At 49.7% G+C, this 26937-nt stretch overlaps 1 protein-coding gene across 1 annotated transcript in view; it reads right to left on the bottom strand.

Annotated features, from left to right (window-relative positions):
• Positions 1 to 26937, bottom strand: part of CAPN2 (calpain 2) — a 56180-nt gene that overhangs the window by 26207 nt on the left and 3036 nt on the right. Inside the window, exon 2 of the mRNA XM_052653442.1 lies at positions 24510 to 24579. Within this exon, the coding sequence (XP_052509402.1) occupies positions 24510 to 24579 (70 nt within the window). The remainder of the gene's footprint in view (positions 1 to 24509; positions 24580 to 26937) is intronic.

Genomic DNA, 26937 nt, shown 5'->3' with positions numbered 1-26937 from the left:
CACCAACCTGGCAGAAGAGGCTGCTGAGAACACAGGCTTTAAAGGTGAGATTGAGTGACAGGAAGAAAACATCGTGATGGATGGGAAGGGATCGAATATCATGCATCTTCTCCTGGGAAAGGGATGTAGAGGCAAGGGAGGAGAGGCCAGCAGGTGGCCCGATGGATGCAACTACAAGGGCCTGAGTCTGAGAAGGCACCTTGGGCTGGGCTGTCTTCGAGGATGGACAAGGACGTATGAAGCCCTCTGCAGGGGGTGTGGGCACCACACATGGGGAGTAAGGATGGGGACAGCCAGATGGGCAGCTGGTCTGGCAGCCTGGCCTTGGTCTCAGTGCCCTCCTCTCTGATAAGTGGGTCATTCATGAGGTGTAATGAGAGCACGTGTGTAAAGCGTGCACTCATTTCACGTGGTCAGAAGCAAGCTGATGGCGGGGAGGGGTCATGTTTTCCACGAGACGAAAGGTCCGACTGATGGAGGCTCTGGGGCAAGGATGAGGAAGTTTACTCCCTTCATAAGGAATGTGCACTTTCCTATGATTTCCCATGACAATAATAGGAAATAGCCTCAGATGAGTTTGATTTCCATGGCTGGGTTTCTTTTTATGAATTGGCAGATCTATTAAAAGTGTCATGGGCTTCCACGTGGCACTAGTGGTTAAGAATCTGTCTGCCAATGCAGGGTTCGAACATGAGTTCGATCCCTGGGTCGGGAAGGTCCCCTGGAGGAGGAAATGGCAATCCACTCCAGTATTCTTGCCTGGAAAATCCCACGGACAGGGGAGCCTGGCGGGCTATAGTCCATGGGGTTGCCAAGAGTTGGACACAACCTAGCACACGTGCGCGCGCGCACACACACACACACACACACACACACACACACACATACATTAAAACTGCTACTGAAGTTCACCATGATCTCTGATTTCTGCAGACTATTTGGTGTCCTGGTAGTTCTTGAACTGGATTATCCTGCTAACACTTAGCGATGATGCTGTATGAGTAGCTCTGAGGCCTCTGTGTACTCATGACAACCCTGTGGAAAGAGGGGGCCCACCCCTCCCTAATCAGTCAATCAGTAACCAAAGGAAGTTAAGTCACTTTGCTCCTCTGGTTGGGCAAATGCAGTGGGTTCTCTGTAGCTTCCCACTCAGCAGCCATTGCTCCCTTTCTGGCACCACTGATGACCCTCTGAGAAGCAAGCCTCCCCTGCCTCCTCCCTGCCTGTGAGGTTTGGGTGGCATGGACCCTGCCCCCAGGTGGGAGGTAGGTGGGTCTCTAGCAAATAGGCAGCACGTTCCCTGGCTTCAGTGGTTGGCTCGGGGAAGGTGCTGTAACCCAGCCAGAACCAGGGAGGTATGAGGAGATCTCTCCTGGGGCTTGGGGGAGAGTGGACAGGTTCCTTCTTCTACTTCACTGGCTCTACAATGATGTGTGGTCTACTGCTACCGAAGCCATCTTGCAGCCAGCTCAAAGGAAGAGGGGCTGAAAGGTGGAGAGAGAGACCAGGCCCTGGTGTTATCACTGGATAGTTCCCTGGATCAAACTGTACCTGAAGCTGTATCTATCTGGACTTCATGTCCCTATTTCCTTACCCATTAGCCAGGGCTACAGGTTCCTGCCACTTGACTGCAAGGGGTAGGTGGACACTAGCCATTACTTATGAGGCCTTCCTATGTGCCAGTCACCATTCTAAGAGATGCAGTTTCATCATCTCATTCATTTCTCACAGAAGCTCTGTGATGGTGCTGCTACCATCTCCAGGTTAAAGCTAAGGATAACAGGGCTTAGGAGGTTAAATGCACTGCCAACTGTGAAATGCTACAAGGAAGTGTTTAGAAAGTCTGTCAGATCTCAGAAGACAACTTGTGGGTCAACTAGATCTTTATATAAGCCAAACTAGAGACTCTTTGACACACTTAGAATAGGATCTTGCAGAAAAACTTGGCATTGAGAGGTTTCACTGCTGGCCGTGGGGAGGAGCCCCTGCTTGGTGGGGATGGAACTCTACGCAGAGGAATTTTCCTGGCCTGATTCCATATGCTGCCAGATAGGAACAAGATCATCATTATAACAAACAACATTCAGCCTTTTCTGAGAACCCACCCTTCTCTCAGGCTTCATCGTATTATCGTTCCTGGAGGATGACGTCACCAGGTGCCAGCTGCTCTCAGAGTCAAGAGGTCCTCCTTTTCAATCTATTCCCCCTCCTCCGAGCCAGACCTTCTCCTGACTCTAGTCCTTTGAGAACCTGGAGATGCCTGTGATTCTTACCTTTCTTGAGGTTATTTGAGATTTTCTCGGAATCTTGGAAAAGGATTTGGGTCTCTCAGTACATGGAGGCAGACAGCCTTGCAGATAACATGGGCCCACGTGTAGGAATTTCAGTGGCATTTGTCCTGAAACCAGTTATTCCCATGGCTCCTGTGGCTCCACCATAAAATCCCTGAGCATCCTCCGAAGAGCTTCCCTGTCTGTCTGACTCTGGAGGGGCCATCCGAACGCCCTCCTGGTTCTGTTTCCCTCGGTACCAACAGGAGGATGGCCTTTACCTTGTGCATGTGTGTGGGCATCACACCGGTGTGTGTCTGCAGGACCATTCGGCTGCTTTTTAGCGCTGGAGATCACAGCTGACTATGCTACTACTCAGGGGACAGTGACCGAATGCATGAAGGACTGGATTTAGGTAGTGGTGCTATTTCTTTTTTTTCCCTTTTTTCCTTTTTGTGGGTCATCCATCTAGGTCAGTGCTGGCCACACTCCTCTCTCAGATTACTGCTCACCACCAGATCTGGATGCTCTTGCCACAGCCCAGAAATCAGTGGCCATGCCTCATGGCTCCCTGTTTTCTTACTTCGTGTCCTAGAACCTTTTTCCTGGTCACTCCAGGAAAGACCTCATCTCCTCTGGCCCTTCAGAGAGGATTGCCTTTTTGATCCTTTCCTATTCCAATCTAACTTGTTTCCTCCGATTATAAATTCTAGGATTTGTAATCCTAGAATGTTTCCTAGATGACAGAACTGTCCAAGAGGCAGTTTAGAGATTTAAAATACTTTAAGAATTAAGTTACTTGCTTGAGGTTGCAGGTCTTGGAAAGGGCAGAGCAGGGACCAGAGTCTGGACTCTTGCTTCCGCCAAAAGAAATGAGAGAAATAACAAGTAGCTAATATTTTGTGTGATATTTTGGAATTTACAAGATCATAGTTTACATTTTATTTGATGCTTACAGATATCTTTTGAGATGATCGTCCTTACAGTATTACTAATCACCTTTTTTGGATGAAGCTCAGGAAGTCTTGTGTTCTACCCAGCTGACAGGTCTTACATGCAAATCGTCTGAATCCACACCCTGGGTTTTGTTTAAAAAACATACCTTGCAAAAGACTTCCTTTGGTTAAGAGCATCTGACTCTTATAACTAGGGAAAGAACCCACTAGGAAAATCCAACTGCAATTCAAATTTAAAACTAAGTGGTAGGGGCTTCCCTGGCAGTCCAGTGGTTAAAATTCTGCCTTCCAGTGCAGCAGGTATGGGTCTAATCTCTGATTGGGGTAATAAGATCCCACATGCCTTGCGGCCAAAAAGCCAAAACATAAAACAGAAACAATATTGTAATGAATTCAATAAAGACTTAAAAAATGGTCCATATCAAAAACATCTTTTAAAAAACCCCAAAACTAAGGGGTAACAAGCTGCAGCTTCCTGAAATCCTATATTGCATGTTAATATCCCAAAATCGTTGGCTCAGAAATATTAAAACATGTCACCTATTCAATGCAATGCAGTTCCCTAAGGCAACAGGAGGATGGCCTGTCTTTGCACAGCCAAGCCCCTAGCACTAAGATCACAGCACAAGCAAGGGTAAACAAGAGTTAGATGCATTTTATGGTCAAAGGTTCAAAGTTTTTCATATATACACACATATAAGTGGCTCTAAGTCTTATTTCTAATAAGGTAGAAACATTTGAAATCCTATTTTATAATAGTATACTTTTATATTATTTTATACTTCTGATTTCTTAAGTCCGTCCCTCACCAAATGCAGCAAAATATTTTTAACAAATTTGGGAAGCTCCCTTACAAAACTTTTTTTTTTTTCCATATGGCAAATTCGCTTTGGCTTTCTGTTTTACATATGGTAATATAAGTTCCCATGTTACTCTTTCCATACATCTCACCCTCTCCTCCCCTCTCCCCATGTCCATAAGTCTATTCTCTATGTCTGTTTCTTCACTGTTGCCCTGAAATTCTTCAGTACCATATTTCTAGATTCTGTATATATGTGTTGCTGCTGCTGCTGCTGCTAAGTCGCTTCAGTCGTGTCCGACTTTGTGAGACACCATAGATGGCAGCCCACCAGGCTACCCCGTCCCTGGGATTCTCCAGGCAAGAACACTGGAGTGGGTTGCCATTTCCTTCTCCAATGCAGGAAAATGAAAAGTGAAAGTGAAGTTGCTCAGTCGTGTCCGACTCTTAGCGACCTCATGGACTGCAGCCTACCAGGCTCCTCCACCCATGGGATTTGCCAGGCAAGAGTACTGGAGTGGGTTGCCATTGCCAGTATTTATCTTTCTCTTTCTGACTCACTTCATTCTGAATAATAGGTTCTAGGTTCATCCACCTCATTAGAATGGCCCTCATCAAAACCTATTTTTAAAGTTTATTTAGTATCTGTTCAAATAAACTTTCTCAGTAACAAAATCTGAAAACAATGGTTATAGCAGTTTATGTTCATGCAGACTTACTATGTGCCAGGCCCTGTGCTAAAATGCTTTTCATGTACTGTGAGCAAAAAAAGTATCACTTGTCACTTCAATAAACAAAGAATGTTGTTGCCGTCAAACCATCAGCCACTGCAGTGGCCCTGACAGTGAGCCCTGAGGGAAAGTCAGGATGGAAAAAACTGGGACACTGTTCCTAGACAGTTAAGATGCATATCTAAGGAGTAACTTCAATGAGCCCAGACTCTTGCATCTTCTCATACATAGAAAAGCATTGAAATCATTAACTTGAGAGTCTGTTTTTTATGATTAGCAATAATATTTTAATGTTCAAATCCATGTTTTGTTTTTGTTTTTCAGCAAATCCCCTATATATTCTGCATATCCTCCCTTATGTCTTTGGAATGATTCCTCAGAGCTAGCTGAGAGGTTGTCTCCCAGACTACAGTCCTCAGTAACATCCCCAAATAAAACATAACTCACAACTTTTAGGTTATGTGGCTTTTTTTTTAACTTGAAAGTATCATGAAGTTGCCACAAAACAATTTGAGAGGGACCTTCCTGTTGGTCCAGTGGTTAAGAATATGCCTGCCAGTGTGGGGAACATGGATTCAATCCCTGGTCCAGGAAGATCCTACATGCAGCGAGGCAATTAAGCCCAGCCACAGCTGCTGCAGTTTTCACTCTAGAGTCCATTCTCTGCAACAAGAGAACCCACCACAAGGAGAAGCCTGCACAGCGCAACTAGAGAAGACCCTCACACAGCAGTGAAGACCCAATGCAGCTTAAAAAAAAAAAGCTAAAAACCAAAACAAAACCATTTGATACAGGTGGGTACTATTACCACCTTCTGTAAGAAGACTGGGGGGTTCACCCCAAGGTCCCAGCTAATGAATGGCTGTCAGGTGTGAGCAAAGCACACTCTGTTAATGCATAATTGGAACAGTCTCCTTGACAAACAGGTGTCAATTTCTAACTCACTTAGTTCCCAGGACATGGTCCAGGGCTTTTGTCCTTGAGAGGTGACTCCATTATGTTTCAGCATTGGGGCTGCTCAGTGTTTTTCCTTTCTACTTTCCTGCTCGCTCCACCTGGATGGCCACACGTGCCTGAGGGTTTTCTCCCCACAAGGAAGCCTGTTCTACACGCCTCATCAGCTGCAGCCTCACTCAGTGTCACCCCTCCTGGCTGAGGGTTCCCCCTACCAAGGTCAGAATCTACCCATCCTACAACAGTTTAAAAAAACCCATCTGCTCTGGGTAACCCCATGGTGACCTGCTCCTGCAGAGGTGAGCAGGGTGGAGAGGAGGCACTGGAGTCTCCTCCTGGCACAGCCTGTTTGGGTCGGCCACGTTAAGGTCTGGATAAAACCAGGCTGGCTGGTACAGGCCAGAACAGATGACCCACTGACCTCTGAGGCTCCAGCCCACCTGTGGTTCTAACTGGTTTGAAAGGATGCCTGCCAGTGACCAAGGCCTCTCCTGGAATGCTGCCACATGGATGGGGCTTGAAAAAGAAAGATCCAGTGTGTACTTCGATAGATATTTAAATTATATGTCTATAAGAGACTCTGAAAGTGAAAATGGCTGTCGTGTGTGACTCTTTGAGACCCCATGGAGTGTAGCCCGCCAGGCTCCTCTGCCCATGGAAGTTTCTAGGCAAGAGTACTGGAGTGGGTTGCCATTCCCTCCTCCAGGGGATCTTCCTGACCCAGGGATCACACCCATGTCTCTTGCATCTCCTGCATTGTCAGGCAGGTTCTTTTTTTTTTTTTAATTATTTTTAAATTTTAATTGGAGGCTAATTACTTTACAATATAGTGGTGGTTTTTGCTATACAGTCACATGAATCAACCATGGTTGTACATGTGTTCCCCATCCTGAACCTCCCTCCCACCTCCCTCCCCATCCCATCCCTCAGGGTCATCCCAGTGCACCGGCCCTGAGCGCCCTGTCTCATGCATCCAACCTGGACTGGCGATCTATTTCACATATGATAATATACATGTTTCAATGCTGTTCTCTTAAATCATCCCACCCTCGCTTTCTCCCACAGAGTCCAAAAGTCTGTTCTTTACATCTGTGTCTCTTTCGCTGTCTCGAATATAGGGTCATCATTACCATCTTTCTAAATTCTATATATATGCGTTAATATACTGTATTGGTGTTTTTCTTTCTGGTAGGCAGGTTCTTTACCACTAGCGCCATCTAGGAATCCTGGGAGGGATGGTTATGCCTCCTCATCCGATTGCAGAGGCTTCCAGCCAGGCTGTTAATGTCCAACAGTGTTCAAAGCTTCTCTGACTAGTGTGCTCTGTCCTCCACCAGCTGTTCATCCTTAGAATTAACTCCAAGGGCATCATCCTGACTGGAGAGGCATAGACAATCATTTACTCCATTTAAACTATGGCCCACATTCTTGGCTAGAAAAATTCATCATCATAAAATTGCTACTTCCTGTTACGCCAATCTATAAATCTAATGCAATCCCAATAAAAATAGCAAGAGGATTTTTTAAAAATTGGAACACAGCTGATTCTAAAATTTACTGGGAAAAAATAAACATGAAGCCTAGCCAGCAAAAAGATATAAATATCTATTAGATATTAAAACACACACATAATAAATAAAATAGTACAGATCCTGTGCATGAACATAGAGAGATACATAAATGGCACTGAATAGAAAGCCCAGAAATAGTTCCAAACATAGGAATTTAGTAAAGATAAATTATTCACAAACGAAATGGGAACAACTGAGTACCCATCTAGAAAAAAAATCAAATTATAGCCCATCTTGTCATGGGAGTAAATTCTAAATGGAATAACATTTATATATAAATATAATGTATATCTTAATTATATATTTTATATGTTACATGTAAATATTATAAATCTAGCCATGTGTATTATCTATATATTTTTGCTTATGTATTTATGTGATATACTGTTATGTTTTAATACAGTCACAATATGATAAATCTAGCCATTTGTATTATTGACATATTTATTCTTCATGTATTTATATGATATACTGTTATGTTTTAATACAAATTCACACTATGATAGCATTACTGTTATGTTTTAATACAAATTCACACTATGATAGCATTATAATATTTTTATAAATCCATATATTCTATAAGAGATAATGGGAGAATTCTTTTATAACCTTAGAGTGGAGATATCATCAAATTACAACTTAGAGGTCATAAAATCTTCTAAGAAGCATTCTTTGGGTCTTTTTATTTCTTGTAGACAGTACAGTGTTAAACGGTCTTTATTTATTTATTTTTGGCTGTGCTAGGTCTTCGTGGCTGCGTGCAGGCTTTTCTGTAGTTCCAACAGTGGGGGGCTACTCTTTAGTCGTAGTGTGCAGGCCTCTCACTGTGGGGGCCTCTCCTGTTGCCGAGCACAGGCTGTAAGGCAAGCTCACTTCAGCAGGTGCTGCGCGTGGGCTCAGCAGTTGTGGCACGTGGACTTAGTTGTTCCGAGGTGTGTGAGATCTTCCCAGATCAGGGAAGGAACCCGCGTCTCCTGCACTGGCAGGTGGATTCTTTACCACTGAGCCACCAGGGAAGCCCACAACAGCTTTTAAATTAGTCCACTGAGTAAGGTTGCTGCTAATGGATTTTAAAAGCCATAAAATGTTTAAATGATAAACTTAACTACATTAAAGTTAAAAAAAAAAACCTACATGGTAAACAAATCACAATAAGCAAAGTCAAACTAAAAAATAACAGGGAAAAATATCTGTTACTCAGATCCCAGACCAAAAGTTATGTCTAAATCTTCTCAGTATTTAACAAGAAAAAAAATGAAAGCTCAATAGAAAAATGGGCAATGACATCAACAGAATCAATGGGAAAAGGAAAAATTAATGGCTCTTACACATATTAAAAGGCACTTACCCTCACTCATCATAGAAGAAGCATAAAGTAAAACTACACTGAGATACCATTTTCACCCTTGGGATTGCCAAGGTCAAAGCGTGATGATCTGGAGAGGTTGTGGGGGAGTGTACACCCTCAGTCCTGGCAAAGGCAGCTTGAAGCTATTGTCCATGTGCTCCAGTAATTCCATATGGAGTCATCTCCCTACAGATATTCTCACATGAGAAATGATGTATGTACAAGTTTTTACTGCAGCGCTTGCTGCAACAGAAAGGTCTGAAACAAGGTAAACGACCATCCCCAGAGGAGAGGTGAAACAGACTACTGTCCTTCTCCAACGATAGTCTATGCAGCCATAAGAGGGAATGAAGATGCTCCCTGTTGATACAGAACGATCCCCAAGATGTGCTATGTGGAACAGAGCAAGCACAAAACACCACCACCACAAAGAGGAAACGGGAAAAGAGAAGATGGGGGGACCCTGTACTGGCCTCCCTTTTCTAACTCATATCTTCACAATCTGAAGTTATTTTTGGATGATTATATAGAAGAGAAACGTGTTCTTCTATAAGCTTAGGTTGTGGTTTTATTACCATAAACTCTAGTTTATTGCCCTCAATAGATAATTGGTTAGGTTAATACTTGTAATGAAAAAAAAAAAGTAGCTTAATATCAATTACTCTAAATGAAAATTCTTTTTGGCAGAAGTCTTCTATAATAATTGCTCCATAGTCAATAAGAACCCTGGAGGAGGGCATGGCAACCCACTCCAGTATTCTTGCCTGGAGAATCCCTATAGACAGAGGAGCCTGGCAGGCTGCAGTCCATGGGGTTGCAAAGAGTCAGACACGACTGAGCGACTAAGCACAGCACAGTCAATAAGAACAGAGTCGATCAAGTCACTTATTCCTGTGTCCTCCAAAGCGTGTTCTATAGAAACCAGTTCCTCAGGTTAACAGATGTTCCTTCAGAAATGTGTTCAGTGGTCAGATAAGTTTGGGAAATGCAAAGCTAACTAGGTCAAGTGTGGAGACATTCAGAGTCTTTCAATAATTATACATGGTGACCTCCCCAAAGCAGGGCCCTGGATGGCTCCGCGGTAAAGTACCTGCCTGCAATGCAGGAGACACAGGAGATGCAGGTTAGATCCCTGGGTCAGGAAAGATCTCCTGGAGGAGGAAATGACAACCCACTCCAGTATCCTTGCCTGGAGAACCCCATGGATAGAGGAGCCTGGCAGGCTGCAGTCCATGGGGTCAAGAGTTGGGCACGACTGAACTCATGCACATATACTTTAGAACTGATTGTTTTGCTACAAGACACACACACACACAAACATGTATATATATATGCTTTGGGGATGGGGGGGTAAAGCCAAAAAAATGTCTGAGGAATGAGGCGTGGTGTATCTAAATACCAACATGTTCTGACTCACCACCTCTCCTCTGCCTTTTGCATCCTGGGAGCCTGACTCCTGCCTTGGTCTGTCCTGAGCCCCGAACACAAGCAGGGACAGTGTCAGACCTGGGTCACTACAGGTCCCTGACTGCCCTGGCTGCCGGTGACATTTCCTTTCAGCAGGCGGCTCCTGGCCAAGTCCCCTCCCTGAGGCAGCAGACAGGGTCCTGCCCAGAGGTTCCCAAACTATACCAAAGCCTGACCGCAGGCTGGACAGACCGGCTATTCCGACATCCGGGCTACCCACACACCCAGCTCAGCTTCTGCTCCTCCTTTCAGTCCTGGGAGACACTCGGCCAGTCCAGGCCTACAAGGCTGGGGAGGGGGGCTGGGGGATTTTCTGTTCTGCTTTGCATCCTTAAAGCTTACTTGGTGCCCAACAGCTTCCTGCCTGGTCAAGCAGGGGCTCACCAGCCCTTCCTCCCAACACCGGCACCACATCCAGACTTAACTCCCGGAGAGGGGACTGAGAATGTGAGTGCCCCGGGAAAGGGAACTGTGGCTTCAAATGCCCTCACGTGAAAATGACTGAGACAGGTCAGTGCGGGGATGAGAGAGGCGGTGTTCTGGGAATCTGGAGCAGGCTGGGGGGTGGGGGGCAAGTGGAAAGCAGGAAAGAAAGGAAATCACCCAGGGGAGGGGATCTAGGGCCTCCAGCCAGACTTGCCCCTTGATTTTGGACGTAGGCGGGCACTGCCCTGCCCCATGGGGACCTCTGGATCCCTGTAACAGGCGTGTCTCACTGGAGGTTGCGTTCATGCCTGTTTCCTCAAAGAACTGCCTCACTTGCCTTGCACCGCATTCTCTCACCTCCCCACACCCCTTTTGCCTCCAGCACCAGGAAACCTCTGCGCCAACTCCACCCTCTCGGGGTTCCTCAGAGGCTGGCTCTTGGCTGCCCTGTCAGTCCCCTTCGGCCGGGTTTTCTCCTCCAACCCAGGCCCTAGGGACTGTCCTTCCAGCAAAACTTCCCCTACAAGTCGGCTCCATGATGTCCTAGGGACCTGCTCTGCGGCTAACAGGCGGTGCACAAACCCACAGGCAGGGTGCCTGCTGCCTGGGAGCGTTGCCTGCTGGAGGAGAACCTCGGGGCCGGCAGCATCCAGGCTGACGTGGCCCAAGTCAGTGTGGGTTGATGGTTCGCTCACCCAGGAGGCTAGAAGAGCCCCAGCCATCAGACACAAGGAAGCGGCTCCACGGGTGCCCACAGTCCCCCCAGGCAAACCCCAAACCAGAAGGGAAAGACCCCCTGGATAGAGGTGGGAGGGCAGATCTGGATATGAATCCTGACCTCACCGCTTAAGACTGTGTGATCTCGGACACCTTTCTTAATTCCTCTGAGACCATGTTTTCTCAGTTGTGAAGTGGGTAAAAGACACACATATCCTCAAAGGGTTGTTAGGATCAGATGGAAAAGGGAAACTAGGGTTCTTGGCTGGGTTTCATAGGTCTGTAACCCAGAGACACAGTGTGCACATTTTGCCTGTATGCAAACACATGCATTTTCCAGGGAGGAGTCAGGTTTCACCCCCACTTCATACCCCGAAAGTTAAAAAACAGCAGAGCTGACACAGAGTTCAAATCCTGGCTCTGACTGGGGGCATATTACTCTCTGTGTGCCTGTTTTCTCATGTATACATGGGTTTCATAATAGGAAACTGTCTCGAGTTGAGAATTAGATGCAAGAAAATAAGCATTTAGAACACTGTCTCTAGGTGTTGGCTGTTCTTAATCTTCTAACATTATAGAAGAGAAACCTGAGGCCTGGAAGAGGTGAAGTCTTGACCGAGGATGCATTATGCACCAAACATTGGCCACAGCAGGCTGCCCTGTTTCGGAAAGGGTGACAGCTCAGGATAGGGGTGCAGGAAGGTGGGAGTGAGGAGGGAGGGGAGCCCCCCAGGGTGGGGAGGAGGAGGGGGTGAGAGGGGAAGGACTGAGACCACTAGTGCATGTGGGGCCCGTCTCATCATTGTGAGCCCCTGCCAACTCGTCCGAAGTAAGGGGGGAGGGGAGGAGGTGTAAATAAAGGTGAAGGATGAGCACTGATGGGGGTGTAGGCCCAAATGCATTCACTCAAAACCCCAGAGAGACAGAGAGATCCCCTTGTGGCTCAGTCGGTAAAGAATATGCCTATCAATGCAGGAGACTCAGGTTTGAGCCCTTGGTGGGGAAGATCCCCTAGAGAAGGAAATGGCAACCCATTCCCACATTCTTGCCTGGGTAATCCCATGGACAGAAGAGCCTGGTGGGCTACAGTCCATGGGGTCACAAGAGTCGGACGCAACTTAGTGACTTGGCCACCACCACTCACCTTCACCCCCACCCCTGCCCCGCCTGGGATTGTGGCAGCTGTCCCTCTCTACTCCCAGCGCAGGACCAGGGACTGAGTACCGCCCCCTGGGCTGAGGCTGGTTGGTGGTCTCTTCTCTGCTCTGTCCCCTCGCAGAACCCAGGAGCCTCCTCCTGTGTCTGCAGTTTGATAATTGCTTTCTCTCCCTCCACGCCTTTCCCAGGCGTTTTCTGCACAAAACTTCTACTACCTTTGTGCCTACAGCAGAAGAGGATTCGTCAGTTCAGTTCAGTTCAGTCGTTCAGTCATGTCTGACTCTTTGCGACCCCATGGACTGCAGCACACCAGGCCTCCGTGTCCGTCACCAACTCCCAGGGTTGACTCAAACTTATGTTCATTGAGTTGGTGATGCCATCCAACCATCTCATCCTCTCTCGTCCCCTTCTCCTCCCACCTTCAGGGTCTTTTCCAGTGAGTCAGTTCTTCGCATCAGGTGGCCAAAGTATTGGAGTTTCAGCTTCAGCATCAGTCCTTCCAGTGAATATTCATATTAGCTTTAATCTCTTCACTTGTTCAATGACTACTTTGTGTTTTCTCTCCGGCCTACCGTCGGGCACCTGGTGAGATCACTTAGGCCACTTTTGCTCAAGGGACCCCAGGGAATCTCCCGCAAGTTCAAACTTCCCTCTCCATCCCCTTCTAATTTGTTGAGAAAGGGAGGTCTGAGCAGGATTTTGGCTGTTAAGCACAGCTGCTGCGCCCTTCTGGACTCAGGCACCTGGATAAAGGTCTAACTGTCCCTAGCCGGGCTGCCCTCCTCCGGCGCCTCCACAGCCTCACCGTGACCCTGACCGTGTACACACAGGCTTCCCTCCGCAGCGCACGCTCGGCCGCACCCAGACCCCCACCCTCTGAGCATACAGCACCTCCAGGCAGACCTCGTGAATGGCTCCTTTAAGCTCCAGAGCCCTCTTCTGAAAAGGTAAATACATGCAGAGCCACGTGGGTAAATTTCCAGAGCTGTGCTCCCCGGGCCTCTGTGTCTGGTCCCGAGGGTCAGCGTAGAGCACCGGCCAGGCCGCCTGGGGCCCGTTGTGGGGAGTGGAATGGTGACGAGGATTGTATTTGTGGCTGCTGGAAATTTTTCCAAGAGCGGAGCAGGCTATTTGTTTACGCCTTCTCCTCCTTTCTCTCCCACCATCACTGTCTTCCCTCCAACCACAGGGAAGTGGAGCAGAGAAGCTGGGAGATGCCGGCTTCCTGCTCACCTGTCCTGCGGCAACTCTATTACTCTAGGGAGAGGTGCCTGCTGACGGTCCCAGGAGAATGGCAGCTCTGCGAGGGGCCGGGACCCTGTCACGGTGGAGCATGTGCTCTGTGAAGCAACAGACGTCTCAGAGAAAGAGACAGAACCCAAAGCCCAGGGCTGGCCTCCCAGGGCCCTCTCCACCTTCTTGGCCGGACCAGCACCTCTGAGCACCTGCCCTTGCACTGACCCTGAGTACGTGCCTGTTTTTCCTCCCATCTGGGCTCAAACTCCCTGTTCCCGTGGTCCCTCCTGAGCCAGGTCTAGAGAAGGACAGAGCTTCCTCTCCAGGGTTCATCAGACAGCAAGGGGGATGATGATCAAAGAAGATGGAGTAGAAGAGATGGGGGTGGGGGGAGGTGAACACCGAGCCTCAAGTCCAAACAGGGCACATGGGCTATAGGGGGGTGGGTCTCAAGGAGGGGAGCTTAGACTGGTCCTGAGAGGGAGTGGAAGTGGGGCGGGAAGAACTTGCAGGGAGAGGCAAGGTCCAGTGCAGATATTGAAAGGTATGGGGGCACGTGGCACCATCCAGGAGCGTGGAAAGCAGGGCAGAGCTGCAGTGAGGATGCTGGGGTCCTAGGTAGGATGGAGGCTGGACATGGGTTATACTTCTGCAGAGTCTGAACTGACCCCGGAGGGAATTTAAACTGAGGTTCCTTTTCACCCTTTCTTCTTCTGCACAGACCCTCCAGGCACAAGAAAATAACACTTGCACCTTCCAGAAAGGGCTTCTTCCTACTGGGGAAGAAGGACCCAAGGATTGAACCCGGGTCTCCTGAATTGCAGGCAGACTCTTTACCAGCTGAGCCAGCAGGGAAGCCCTGGAGAGAAAGTAAGGACGCAGAACAGAGAGGACTGGATGGATGGGGGAACAGTGGTGGTGGGGGAGTGGGGAGAGGCAGAGACAAGAAGAGTCTGGTATAGAGAAAGGGCTGTGGCGGTCTTTGTTGTTGCTGTTTTTCTTTTGCCTAAAGCCCAGTCCACTGATCTTCCTGTTGTGGGCACCCGGTAAAGCTGGCTGAACAGAGGCAGAGAGGGCCTCGGGGCTGGGCGGGGTGTCCCAGGAAAGCTTGGTGGGTGAAGGGAGTCCAGAAACTGGGAGCACCAGCCCAGCCAGCTCAGTGCCCCTCCTGCACTGGGAAGCCCTGGAGAACACACCCGCCCCAACCACAACAGGCTCATGTCCGAGCAGCCTTGGGTCGCCACTGTGGTGAAGGAAGGACAAGGCCATTATGCAAAGGGGAGGAACTGTGGCATCTTCTAAAAATGGCAGCCTTGATATTTCTGGTTGCACGTGTTCTTCTGGAACCTTGCCCATCCCCACCAGGGGGTGGAATCTGCATTCTCCCCTTGAACCTGGTGGGCCTCTGTCTGTCTCGATGAACAGGCGTGGCAGAAGGGATGCTTCCTGACTTCCAGGGCTCTCTACAACTTCTGTGTAAGAGGGTGAGCTCCCTTAAAGCCCCCGTGGGAGACGCCACACCGGAGGCAGAGAGACCCTGGAGCTTCAGCTGACCAGCCTCCAGCCTAGACACCAACCTGTGGCTGAGGAATCGTCAGGTGCCCCCCAGCCCCATCCACCCCAACCCCATGGGAGACCCCGAGAGAGTCCCCTGGCTGAGGCCAGTCATCCTTCAGAACCACAGAGAGAACGAGGAAATGATTGCTATTGTTTCAAGCCTTTGATGGTGGGAGGCAGGTTGCTAAACAATAGCTACAGGTGTAAGGAGAGCAGGACCTTCCTGAAATCTGTGCCTGGCCAGGGGCAGTAAGATGCACCTGCCAACTAACAGAGAGGAGTCCACATGGAGGGATGTTGGTGCAAGGATGCTGATACCCAGTCACTCCGAGGTCCCCGGGGCACCCCAGTACCCGAGATGCACTGCACATGCCTGGTCCAGGAAGCTGGCACGATAGATGGCCCTGCCAGGGGGAGTATCCCCGAGGTGCAGGAGGGCCAGTCTCCTCCTTTGCTGCAGCAGCTCCCCAGGGGAGGGCTGGAGCTTTTCTCCCACAGGGTCAAACATCCCAGCAAGGCCGCCCTGACTGTGGTTCCATATTGTTTCCTCCTTCCCTAGGATGACGCCCGCTCCTAACTGTGGCTGGCGCTGTGTGGAGTCTTCACCAGTTCCCAGCACAGGCATCGCACCCTGGGTGCCCAGTGACCACCCTCCGTCTGCCCCATGGTACTTAATGCGTCCCTAGTCTCCTCTTCCTGGGTCTATCACGGTATCCCCCAGGAACATTTTTGCTCCCTCTACCCTCAAGGGATGTTTGGCACTGTCTGGGGACATTTTTAGTTGCCATGCTTGGAGAGGGGGATGCCAGTGCATCTTTCAGGCAGAGGCTGGGAGTGTGCCATGCTCTCAACCCCTGGAACGGGGAATGACCCAGTCCCAACTGTCAGCTGTGCTGGGGCCAGGAAACCCTGCTCTCTCTCGAGTCCTGCTTACCTTGCGTTTCATCCCTGTAGTACTTTGTTCCTTTGCTTTCCATGGTGATGGCTAGATATATGACCCTTCCTGAGACTGAGACACTGGTATGTGCTTCCCAGGTGGCTCAGTGGTAATGAATCCACCTGCCAATGCAAGAAATGCAGGTTCGATCCCTGGGTCAGGAAGATCCCCTGCAGAAGGAAATGGCAACCCACTCCAGTATTCTTATCTGGGAAATCTCATGGACAGAGGACCCTGGTAGGCTACAGTCTATAGGGTCACAAAAGAATTGGACACAATTTACTGACGAAATGAGACACTGGTATCTAACAATCTCCAGCAGGCCTGATGCCCTGCTGACGGGACGAATCTCTCTTGGCTGAGGCAGCCTGGTGAGTCTTAGCTTTGGAATGGAGCGGAAGGAAGTCCTGAGGAGCCAATAGTGCCCCCACTCTGGGCACTGGTGGGGATGGGGCGGGGGGTTCTCCGAGGAAGCATACACTCTGCCAGGGCCTGGGCCGCAGAGACGAGTCCTGAGGGGCTGTCCCTTCCGTAACTGCTTCCTTGCCTGGAGCAGCCCAGAAAAGGGTGCCCCCAACCAGAATGACGCCTCCATACAATCACATCGCATTGTATCAGCGCTGTCAGGGGCAGGAGGGGGAGTGGAGGGGGGAAGGGGGGTGCTCCACTCTGCTCACATCCCAACCCTGGCTGTAACACGGGGCTTCAGCCTCCTTCCGTGAGCCGCACGCAGAGCTGGATCAAGAACAGATGATCCAAGCCAGGTGCGCTCCCTCCCTCCCTCCGCCTGATGCTCCTGCGGAGCGCTCTGAGAGGGAGAAGGAGAAGGGAGGATGGAGGGGGATGGGGTGCCAAGGCCTCAGGGGCACACTGTCGCACACTGAGCTTGCGTGTATGACCAGAAGGAGGCCGGGCTCCGTGCGCCAGGAGGACACAGCCTATTGTCCATCTCTGCTCCCTAGCTCCCTGTGAGAGTGGCCCCCACGGGGAGCCCCTGATAGCAGCGTTACCTGTCAGCTCTCTCTTGCCTTCCTGCCAGCCACAGCCACATCCTCGCTGTCCTCCTCTACCCCTCTGTGCCCCAGGCCCCCACAGGAGAGGAGGTGGAGCCAACCCTCCTTCTAGATTCCTACTTCTCAGAGCTCCTTCCTCACTTCCGGGAGGGTCCAGCCAGCAGGGGTCTACTTTCCTGACTTCCTGGGGGCCTTCACAGTGTCGAACTAAAGGAAAAGTCTCACGGTGGCTGGGGCAGCAAATGCAGGGGAGAGATCACACAGGGGACTGTGGTAAGAATGAGCACGGGAGAGGCTTCCCTGGTGGCTCAGGGGTGAAGAGTCTGCCTGCCACGCAGGAGGCACGGGTTCCTTCCCTGGTCTGGGAAGATCCCACATGCTGCGGAGCAGCTGAGCCCATGCGCCACAACTACTGAGCCTGCGCTCTAGAGCCCGGGAGCGGCATCTGCCGAAGCCCTTGCACCCTATAGCTCGTGCTCTGCAGCAAGAGAAGCCACTGCAATGAGAAACCCATGCACTGCAACTAGAGAGCAGCCCCAACTCGCCACAACTAGAGAAAAGCCTGCGCAGCAACAGCCACAAGTAACTGACTAAAAATTATTCCAAAGACAAAACAGAAGAACGAATGTGAGAGGGTTCCTCACTCTGATCCCCAAGGAGAGAGGGACCCCAAGTGACCCACCCTTAAGGTTCTGCACCTCATGGGAAATGGAAAGATGCAAATGCCACCTTGTTCCCATTTCCCAGGTGGGTAAGTGGAAGCTCGAAGCTGAAAACAGCAGAGGCGCTGCAGACAAAGTGGGTGCTGGGAGAGGAGGGCCCAGGCAAGGGGGAGTGAAGAGCCTCCCAGCTTCTCCTGGAAACATCAGGGGAAAATGGCCGTTGCATGAGGCCTGAAAGCTGGGGCAGGAGACTTCACTGAGTTTCCTGAACTTTCCTCCAAACACCAGCTCCTCCGTCATCTCCTCTCCACAGCTTCAGTGTTTGTCAAAGCCAAGTGCTAGAGCCAACCCCGTGGGGTATTCAAAACCAGCCTCATGTACCTCCTCCCCTCAAGCCTCGCTCTCCCCAAAGGTAATGTGCAATTTGCAGCTGTTAAACCCTTACTAAGTGTCAGCCTCTGGCAAGCAGAGCTTTCCATGCATTATTTAATTCCATCTTCATAGCCCTATGATGTAGATACTATTATCATCCCATTTTATGGATGAGAAAACTGAGGCTTGATGAGGATGGTGATTTGCCTCATGTGACAGAGCCAAGAAGGGGCGGAACCAAGAAGCCAACTTCTAACTGGTGGACACTCAAGTCCTCACTCTGGACCCTGCTATTTACAGATGTTTACTGATGTATGGGGCTTCCCTGGAGGCTCAGGCGGTAAAGGACCTGCCTGCAATGCAGGAGACCCAGATTCAATCCCTGAGTTGGGAAGATCCCCTGGAGAAAGGAATGGCTATCCACTCCAGTATTCTTGCCTGGAGAATCCCATGGACAGAGTAGCCTGCAGGCTACAGTCCATGGGGATACAAAGAGTCAGACATGACTGAGCAACTAACACTTTCACTTCTTCACTGATACACATGCCTTCCTTGGCTCTGTGTAGAGACATACAGGCCTGTGAGGATCATCCCACCCTGAAAAGTCAAGGATGAGGGGCTGGATCCCAACAGCAGTAGCTATAGTGCTATAATAGCTATAGTGCACACAGGGCTTTTTCCATTCAAACCGAATAAGATAAAAAATTCAGTTCCGTGGTTGGATTAGTCACACTTCCAGTGTTCCCCATATAGCTCGTGGCTACCATATGGACAGTGCAGAACGTTCCCATCACTTCTGAAAGTTCTGGTGGACAGTGCTGGCCTAGAGTCTGCCCCACTGATCACCGGCTATGCAATGCTGGGCCAGCCAGACCACCCTCCTCCTGGGGCTCCCGTGCCTGTACTGTAGCTGCCTAGGGTCCCACTAGACCTCACAGAACATGTGGCCCTTCATTTCTGAAATCCCCTGGATGGGGGCCTCACTGTGACTGATTCCGTGTCGGGGGATGATCTAAGCAGGGGTCTCAGACCTTGGAGAGGAGATGTTATTGCTCAACAAACATGAACTGAAGCCCGGTGTGGGGGCGATGTGCGGCTGCCAGGGAAAGTCACAGAATGTCAGAAGTAGTGAGACCTCAGGGAACTGAGATCCAATCCCCTCATCTCAGGAAAAGGCTAGAGACCACATGGGGATGTGGCCTGGCTCCCAGTTCAGGGAGCACTGGAATAAGCAAAAGGTCACACTGTGACCCACTGGCCCACGGGGAGCAGAAGAACCCTGTCAACTCCTCAGGAGTTTCCTGAGATTGCAGAGGACCCTGTACGTGACAGTGAGGTGGGGAAGAATTCTTTGGGGAGAATTCCTACTGCCTCTGGGGAGATGAGGTCAGGGGCAGCCAAGGAGAGATGTGCTCAGCCTTGGGCATCTGATGGGCAGGAACCCCACTGTGTGACTGCCAGGGCTGGGGAGGCCAGGGCAGGACGGGGCCTCTGGGCGATCCATCCCTGTCCTGTTTACGGACCTGTCTCAGGTGCAGCTGGAAACGGAGCTGGGAGTACAGGCAGCAGCCACAAGGGAGACGAGCTGTGAAAGAGCATTTATAACCAGAAGAGCCGGGAGAGGAAACGATGACTCATGGACTGCACACATCTGCCCCAGGAGGCTGGGGTTGAGGGTGGGGCAGTGCTGGGCTGGTGGTGAAGCCATTGTTTTAAGAAAGAGGAGAAATATATTTATCTTCTCCATCAAACCAGCCAACACTCATTTTTGAATTAAAAAAAAAAAAACAAAACTATAAGCACTATCTATCTTTAAAAAAACGTATCCTACAAAATCCTGGCCCAGGACTCCTGAAAAGTGGCAAGCTCATCAAAGCTGTCTGAGAAACTGTCACAGCCAAGAGGAGCCTAAGGAGTCGTGACAACTAAATGCAATGTGGTATCCTGGATGGGATCCCGGGACAGAAAAATGACCGGGGAAAAACTCAGGAAGGTAAAGAATGGACTTTGGTTAATGATAATGTATCAGTACTGGTTCATTAATTGTAGCAAATGTCCCACACTAATAATGTAAGAAGTTAACAATCAGGGAAACTGGGGGTGGTATGTATGGAATTCTCTGTACTTATCATCTCAATTTTTCTGTAAATCTGAAACTGTTCCAACAAATAAAGGCTATTAAAAATTTTTTAAGGTGCTTATTAAAGTGGCTTTTATAAATTATAAGAATCACTTTAAAATGATTATTATATAACCTTTAAAAATGGGAAAATAGGGAGAGGCCGAATTTGCTCAGGATTCTACAATTTGCCAAGTGTGTTTGCCTATATTAATTGCATTTTTCTCCACGGCTCTGGGAAGGAAGTGTTATCATGATTCCCATTTTCTAGAAGAGGAAACAGAGGCTCAGAGTGCCTGGTTAACCTGCTCATTGTCACACGGGCTAGGAAGCAGGAGAGGAAGCCGAAACTGGAAACCTCCTTCCTGGTGCTTTTCCCACTGGCTCTGGGCTCCCCACTCTCTGCTGAGCTCAGCTGTGAGGGGAGACACCTGTGACACCTCCCAGCAGGTGCTGTGGGGCTTGTGTGACCCTCGGCGGTAGGGTGAGGGTAGAGGCTGGGTGATCCACCTTTGGGGGCCAGGTTACAAAAACACGGGGCTGTGCGGTTTCAGCATTGGCAGCCTGGAGCCCTCCCTCAAGAAGCTGAGGGCCTTTGCGGGCACCTGGCCAGGGCAGCCACCTTCCCCTGAGAGCCGTGAGGGCAGTGGGGACCGTGGGGAGCTATGTGAAAGGGGCAGTGTGAAAGCTCAGCAGTGGCCCCGTGAAAATCAAAGGCAGAAGGAGCTCGGCTCTCGGGTCTCCCAGCTCTGCGGGCCACCACGGCCATCACCTGTCACAAGAGGCTACCAGCAGCAACTCCAGGCTGCATTTAGCTGCAGGGCGGCCTGGCTGAAGGTCAGCCTGGATCTCCAGCCCTTCCTCCAGAGAGGCAGATTTTTCTTCACTGACTCAGTGCTTAGCACAGCCAAGGTCTGCAGCGCAGGTGGCCCACATCAGAGCAGCCTACAAACAGTTAGGATTACTCTGGTGAGGCTTCGAGCTGACCCTCTGGGAAGGTGGTAGGAATCTGTGGATTAACTATTACCAGGCAGCCCTGTGAAGGGAGCCCTGTTGGGAGATGTACAAGTCCAAGGACAGCCCCGGCCCAGGTTCCCTGGCAAACTGAGTGAGTCTCCGGGTAAAAAGTACAGGTAAGGAAATACAGTTTGCTTTGAGAATGTTACCTCCATATTTCATCAACAAAGCTTCATGGCAACTCGTGATGGGAGGGAGAAGAATGTGGAAAGATTTAAAATTATATTCGAGTTCTTTCCTTGGGCCATTTTTAGCTATGTGGCCTTGCATGGAGTCCCCACCTGCTGCCTCAGCTTTCTTATCTGCATAGTGGGGTGAAAATATTTATTTGGATGAGATAATAATATTACATGTAATAATATTTATTACATGAGATAACGAGATGAAAATGCTCCACGAGTTGCACACTGTTTCTTAGTCACAGGGGCTTCCCAGGTGGTGCTAGTGGTAAAGAACCTGCCTGCCAGTGCAGGAGACGTTTAAGAGACACGGGTTCGATCCCTGGGTCAGGAAGATCCTCTGGAGGAGGGCATGGCAACCCAGTCCAGTACTCTTGCCTATGAAATCCCAAGGACAGGGGAGTCTGGAGGGCTACAGTCCGTAAGATTGAAAAGAGCTGGACAGGACAGAAGTGATTTAGCACGAATACACGGGGTCACAGGGGCTGTTATCACTCCTCATCTAAGATAAGAGATCTGGTGGCCTAGCCCAAGATCTCCACTCAGTGTCAGGCATGAGGAGTGACTCTAGAACAGCTGAATGCCCCACAGTAGGGAAATCTTTGAGATCACCCTGCTGACCCTCCCCACCTTCCATTTTTAGAAGAGACTGAGGTTCCCAGTGATGACTTGCCCACGGTCAGCCAACTGCAAGCTGAGCCTCGACTCCTGTCTCTAGTCGTGTGGCAGGTGTTGCTGCCCTTTGTTCCTGATGCTTCTGAACCTTCGGGGACCTGGTGACAGCCACCACCCCACACCCACCCTCTGCCCAGATGCCAGAATCAGGGTGAGAGTTCAGTTCACCACATTTCACAGTTCATAATCAAATCAGGATCCTCCAGTACAAAAGGCCAAGAGAACAAAATGGCCAAAAGTGGTGTAAAAAACAACAACAAACCAACAAAACTTAGAAATGACACCTAATTACTGAGAAGTTTTGAAAGGACTTTAACTTAGACTTGTTTTTATTTAATTTGGTGCATATCTTGTGGATTTTTACCCCAGGAATGTAAACTTTTTGTGTCTCCTCTCCAAATGGCCTGACAGTATTCCAACAGGACATCTTGCAATTTGGTCCTTAAGAGGTCATTAAGCTCTGAAGTGGATGTTTAGCCCAGGTGTGGAATTTAGCCCAGATATGACTGTTATCATTTCTGTTTCCAGATTTTTCTAAAACCCCTGTGGTTAGTTGTAATCTCCATCAACTTCTAGCTCAATTAACTTTCATTTTCTCTAACCAGTGGACTTTTCTGGAGTACCCACCTTAGGTGCCCTAGGGCCCCTGGGTCTATCTTTTGTGAGGGAGAGAAGGCAGGAAATGGGAGGTAGGTCTTCTTAAGGTAAGAGTGTGCTCTGGCATCTCAGGAATTTGCACACAGATGCTGAGCTCAGATAGTGGAGTTTGCATGCCTAGCTCTGAGTCATGCTCTCCATTTCCCAAGGGGCTCCCAGCATACCCTGTCTTAACGTCTTAATGATTCACAGAGCTGCCCCGACATCCCTCAGAGGTTGAAAACTTTCCATGTCCCTTCTAGGGAGTCTAGCTCAGGGGTTAAACACAGACCGTCTGCATTTGCATTCCAGGCCCTCGCTTCAGCTGCGGGATGACCTTAAGCAAGTCACTCCCAGGACAGAACCTCTGCTGGGTGGGCCAGGAAAGAAGGCACAACTTAAAGATGATTAACTTTGCTACTGATGGGCTAGTCTGGAAAACAAGTCGAAGCTGATGTCTCAAAGTAAGGTTTTGGTTTATCGCAGCAAGTAAGCTGCTCCCGTGATCATAGGCTCATACCTACTAGGAGTAAAACATAATAAGCGTGGACTCTATGAGAATCTTAAACAGCGGTCCCGGGCTCCTTTGCTAAAACTTCTTCAAAGAAACCCTGGGGGCAATAAGCAACGAGGTCCTACTGTAGAGCACAGGTAACTGTTCAAGGTCCTGTGATAAACCATAATGGAAAGGGGTGTGAGAAAGAACATGTATATGTATAACTGAGTCACTGCTGTACAGCAGAAACTAGCACAACACTGTGAATCAACTATCCTTCAACAAAATCAATAAAAAAATAAACCTCAGGTGCTTTCAGGTCAAAGCAGCCTGTATGTTCCAGTCTCAGCAGGCACTGTATTCAGAAATCAGAGCCCGGCTTCAGATAGCCTCACAACTCAGTTACTCCAGTTAAAACTACTCAAGTGAACATTACAACTGCCTCTGTGACAACAGCACCATGTCCACTGTTGTGATACCATGGTGAGCTCGCCCTGCAAACACTGAGGACACCCTGGTACGTTAACTTCCTCCCAGCAGTGACTACTAGGGTTTCCTCTTCCTTTACAATGAGTCACCATCCCATCCCTGAACCACAGAGAACTGATGTCTCAGTGCTGCAGCTGACCCAGCGGAGTCCTCTTAACTGGTCCTCAGCCTGGAGCCTGACTGCTCCGTGGGCCACTAAGGGTGGCTGAGATCCAGGAGCTCCTCTGTCCCCCACTGGGAGCATCTTTGCAACTTCAGCAACTAGCCCAGCACTTCCCTGGTGTTCCAGAGGCTAAGACTTCTCATTTGCACTGCAGGGCAGGGGCCCAGGTTTGATCCCTGGTCAAGGAACTAGAACCCATGTGCCACAACTAAAGATCCCGCATGCTGCAACAAAGATTGAAAAGTCCATATGCTGCAACTGAGACCCAGTACAAAAATAGATACATAGTAAAAAAAATAATAATAATCTCAACTCTTTAAAATGACAACAGCAACAAACAGCCCAGTCTGGTGCAGGGGACACACGGGTCCTCACTGCACCTCTGTCTGTCTGTCTACCACACCACAGGGTCCTAAGGAGACAAGACATTCAAGGAAGCTTCTGGAAATAGAAACTGCCAAAGGGTTTAGCAAGAGAGCGGAATCATAACTCATCCCTTACTCTTTCTACCCACAGCTGTGTAGACAGGCCCCTGTAGTCTGCTTAGATGCCATCACTTACCTAGGGCTCCTTGGCAGATGTCTGTGCGAGTGGCTCCTCCAGTAATAAATTGGGGATCATCGCAGATCTCCTGAAAATGAGACCCACAAAGTATTGTCAATGTATATGCCATATACTTTTGTAGTTAAGACACCTCAGTTTCCAACAGATGCACTGGACCCCTCTGTCTCTCCCCTCTCCTCTAGGGAACGCCTGGCCGTTGGACTGCCATGGGGTCCTTCTCTGTGGGTCCTGATAGGTGGTAGGGGATCCTACTGCTCCATCAGATCCCAATACCCCACACTGCCTGGAGCCTACTTCATCACGCCACTTCCTAGGGCCGGGGCAGTGCCAAGTCCAGCCTCCTCGGGGGCCTGGAGACGGTCCACAGTCTGGAGTCGCCCTGCCCACCATGCCCGCCCCCTCCTCTGTTCCTGCGTGGGGTTTCTCCTCTCCGACCCAGTTCCTTCCTTTTCTACATCTTATCATATCTCAAGACCCACTGCCACGAACTCCATGAAGCCCTCCTTCACAGTCTGGCCCTCACCCATCCTTTCCATCCTGAATCCCAGAGTATCTGTCCTCTGCAGTTCAGCAGCTAGGTGTGCGCTGTGCGTGGTGCTGGATACCACTATGTCTTCCTAACACTTAGGCTTCTTGAGGATAGGGGAAGGTGTCTAGCTTTCTGGATTTGCCCACAGGCCATGATACTTGGGGCGGGGGGGTCCACATACTGTGAGCCTGCTGTATGTCAATACTGTGTATCGTGCTTTATCTCAGGAACATGGATGGGCAACAACCCCATTTTATAGGTGAGGAAACAGGGTAAGATGAAGCTACGTGTCCCAAGATGCATCGCTCATGGCTGCAGACAGCAATGGGATTTGACTGCTGATATCTGTACACTCCCTCCCCTCCCGAACTGCCTCTAAATGATTACTAACAAGCCAAAAAGGGCTGTCCCACAGGTCGCCTACTGGAAGCCAAACTTGGACAGGGCTGGCCCCTCTGCTGCCCTCTCTGAGCGTGCTTCCTGATTCTGAAGAGCCCCACCCAAAACCACAGAGGAAGCACAGAGCATAAATCTGGGCTTCCCTTGGCCGGGACACTTTGATTTGGAGAAGTTCCACCCCAGAGCGCCCGGTGGGCCCCCTCTCTGTCAAGCAGAAGCGTTTCCTGGGTGAGGCCAGGATCTAGCCCCTGTGCATCGTGGCTTAGACTGTAGACCCTTCTGGAACCCACAGCAGAGCACACTCCTCTCATGCCTGCATTGTCCCTTCCCTGTTTGGGTGGGTCTGTCTGGGGGAAGACAGGCACAGTGAGAATGCTTTTTTTGCTGAGGCAGACGAAGCCAGCTTTGTCCGAGGCCTGCCAGCCAAGCACTTATCCTGCTGATGGAATACACGGAACTTGGTGCTGGGAGCCTAGAAATCATATTGATAATCCTCGGTGCGCCAGGCACTTATCCCAGAAGGGTTTTTCCATTATTTTTGAGAAATTTTTCACACCTTTGGCAGCCTCTCCAAAGAAGGCAAAGTTTAGAGTGGCTCTTAGAGATGCTTCAGGAAATTAAAACTTGTACACAGCATGAAGGGCACGAATTAAATATGGAACTTCACAGTCTCAGGAAAGGGGTTGAGAGCCTGGGCTTTGGAGTTAGCTGGAGTGTGACTCCTGGCTCTGCCACTTCTTATACAGTGGGTTCTATGACCCTGGCAAGTTACTTCACCTCCTTAAGACTCAGTTTCCTCATCTGTATAATGGGGATAGTGATGACAAGTGTACCTACGAAGTTTAAATGAGATGACTATGTACGTGTGCCTTGGTAAGCACTATATAAGTTACCGACTATTACAGTTATTGAAGGAGTATCATAATCACTGAACTTGGAGGCAGGAGATGCAGGTTTGAGGCTGAATTCAGCTAGCTGAGTGTAAACAAGTCATAAAGCTCTCAGAGGCCTTAGATCAGTGGTCCCCAACCTTTTTGGCACTAGAGACTGGTTTTGTGGAAGACAAATTTTCCCATGGATGGGGTGGGGTGGGGAAACGGTTTGGGGATGATTCAAGCATGTTACATTTATTATGCCGCCGCTGATATGCCAGGAGACTGCGCTCAGGTGGTAATGCGAACGATGGGGAGCGGCTGTAAACATTGATAAGCTTTGCTTGCTCACTTGCTGCTCTCCTTCTGCTGTGTGGCCCGGTTCCTAACAGGCCATAGGCCTGCACCGGTCAGGGCAAGGTGGGGACTGACATGTCTGCCCTCGCTCCAACCTGACTGGTGCCATCCTTGATGGTGACCAGCCCACAGTGACTTTAGCCGTGTCCTCTTCCCATTTGCGGAACCCTCTGTTGGGAAAGGGTGTTGGAAACCCCCTCTGAGGAAGGGCAGCCCTTTGGCTCCAGGGCTGGCCCGCTCCCCTCCCTCCTCTTACTCCCTCCTCTCA

This window comes from Budorcas taxicolor, chromosome 16 (assembly GCF_023091745.1).
Source record: "Budorcas taxicolor isolate Tak-1 chromosome 16, Takin1.1, whole genome shotgun sequence".
In the NCBI taxonomy this organism is placed as follows: Eukaryota; Metazoa; Chordata; class Mammalia; order Artiodactyla; family Bovidae; genus Budorcas; species Budorcas taxicolor.
The sequence above is the reverse complement of the archived record's forward strand: the minus strand, read 5'-3'. Positions and strand labels throughout refer to the sequence as shown.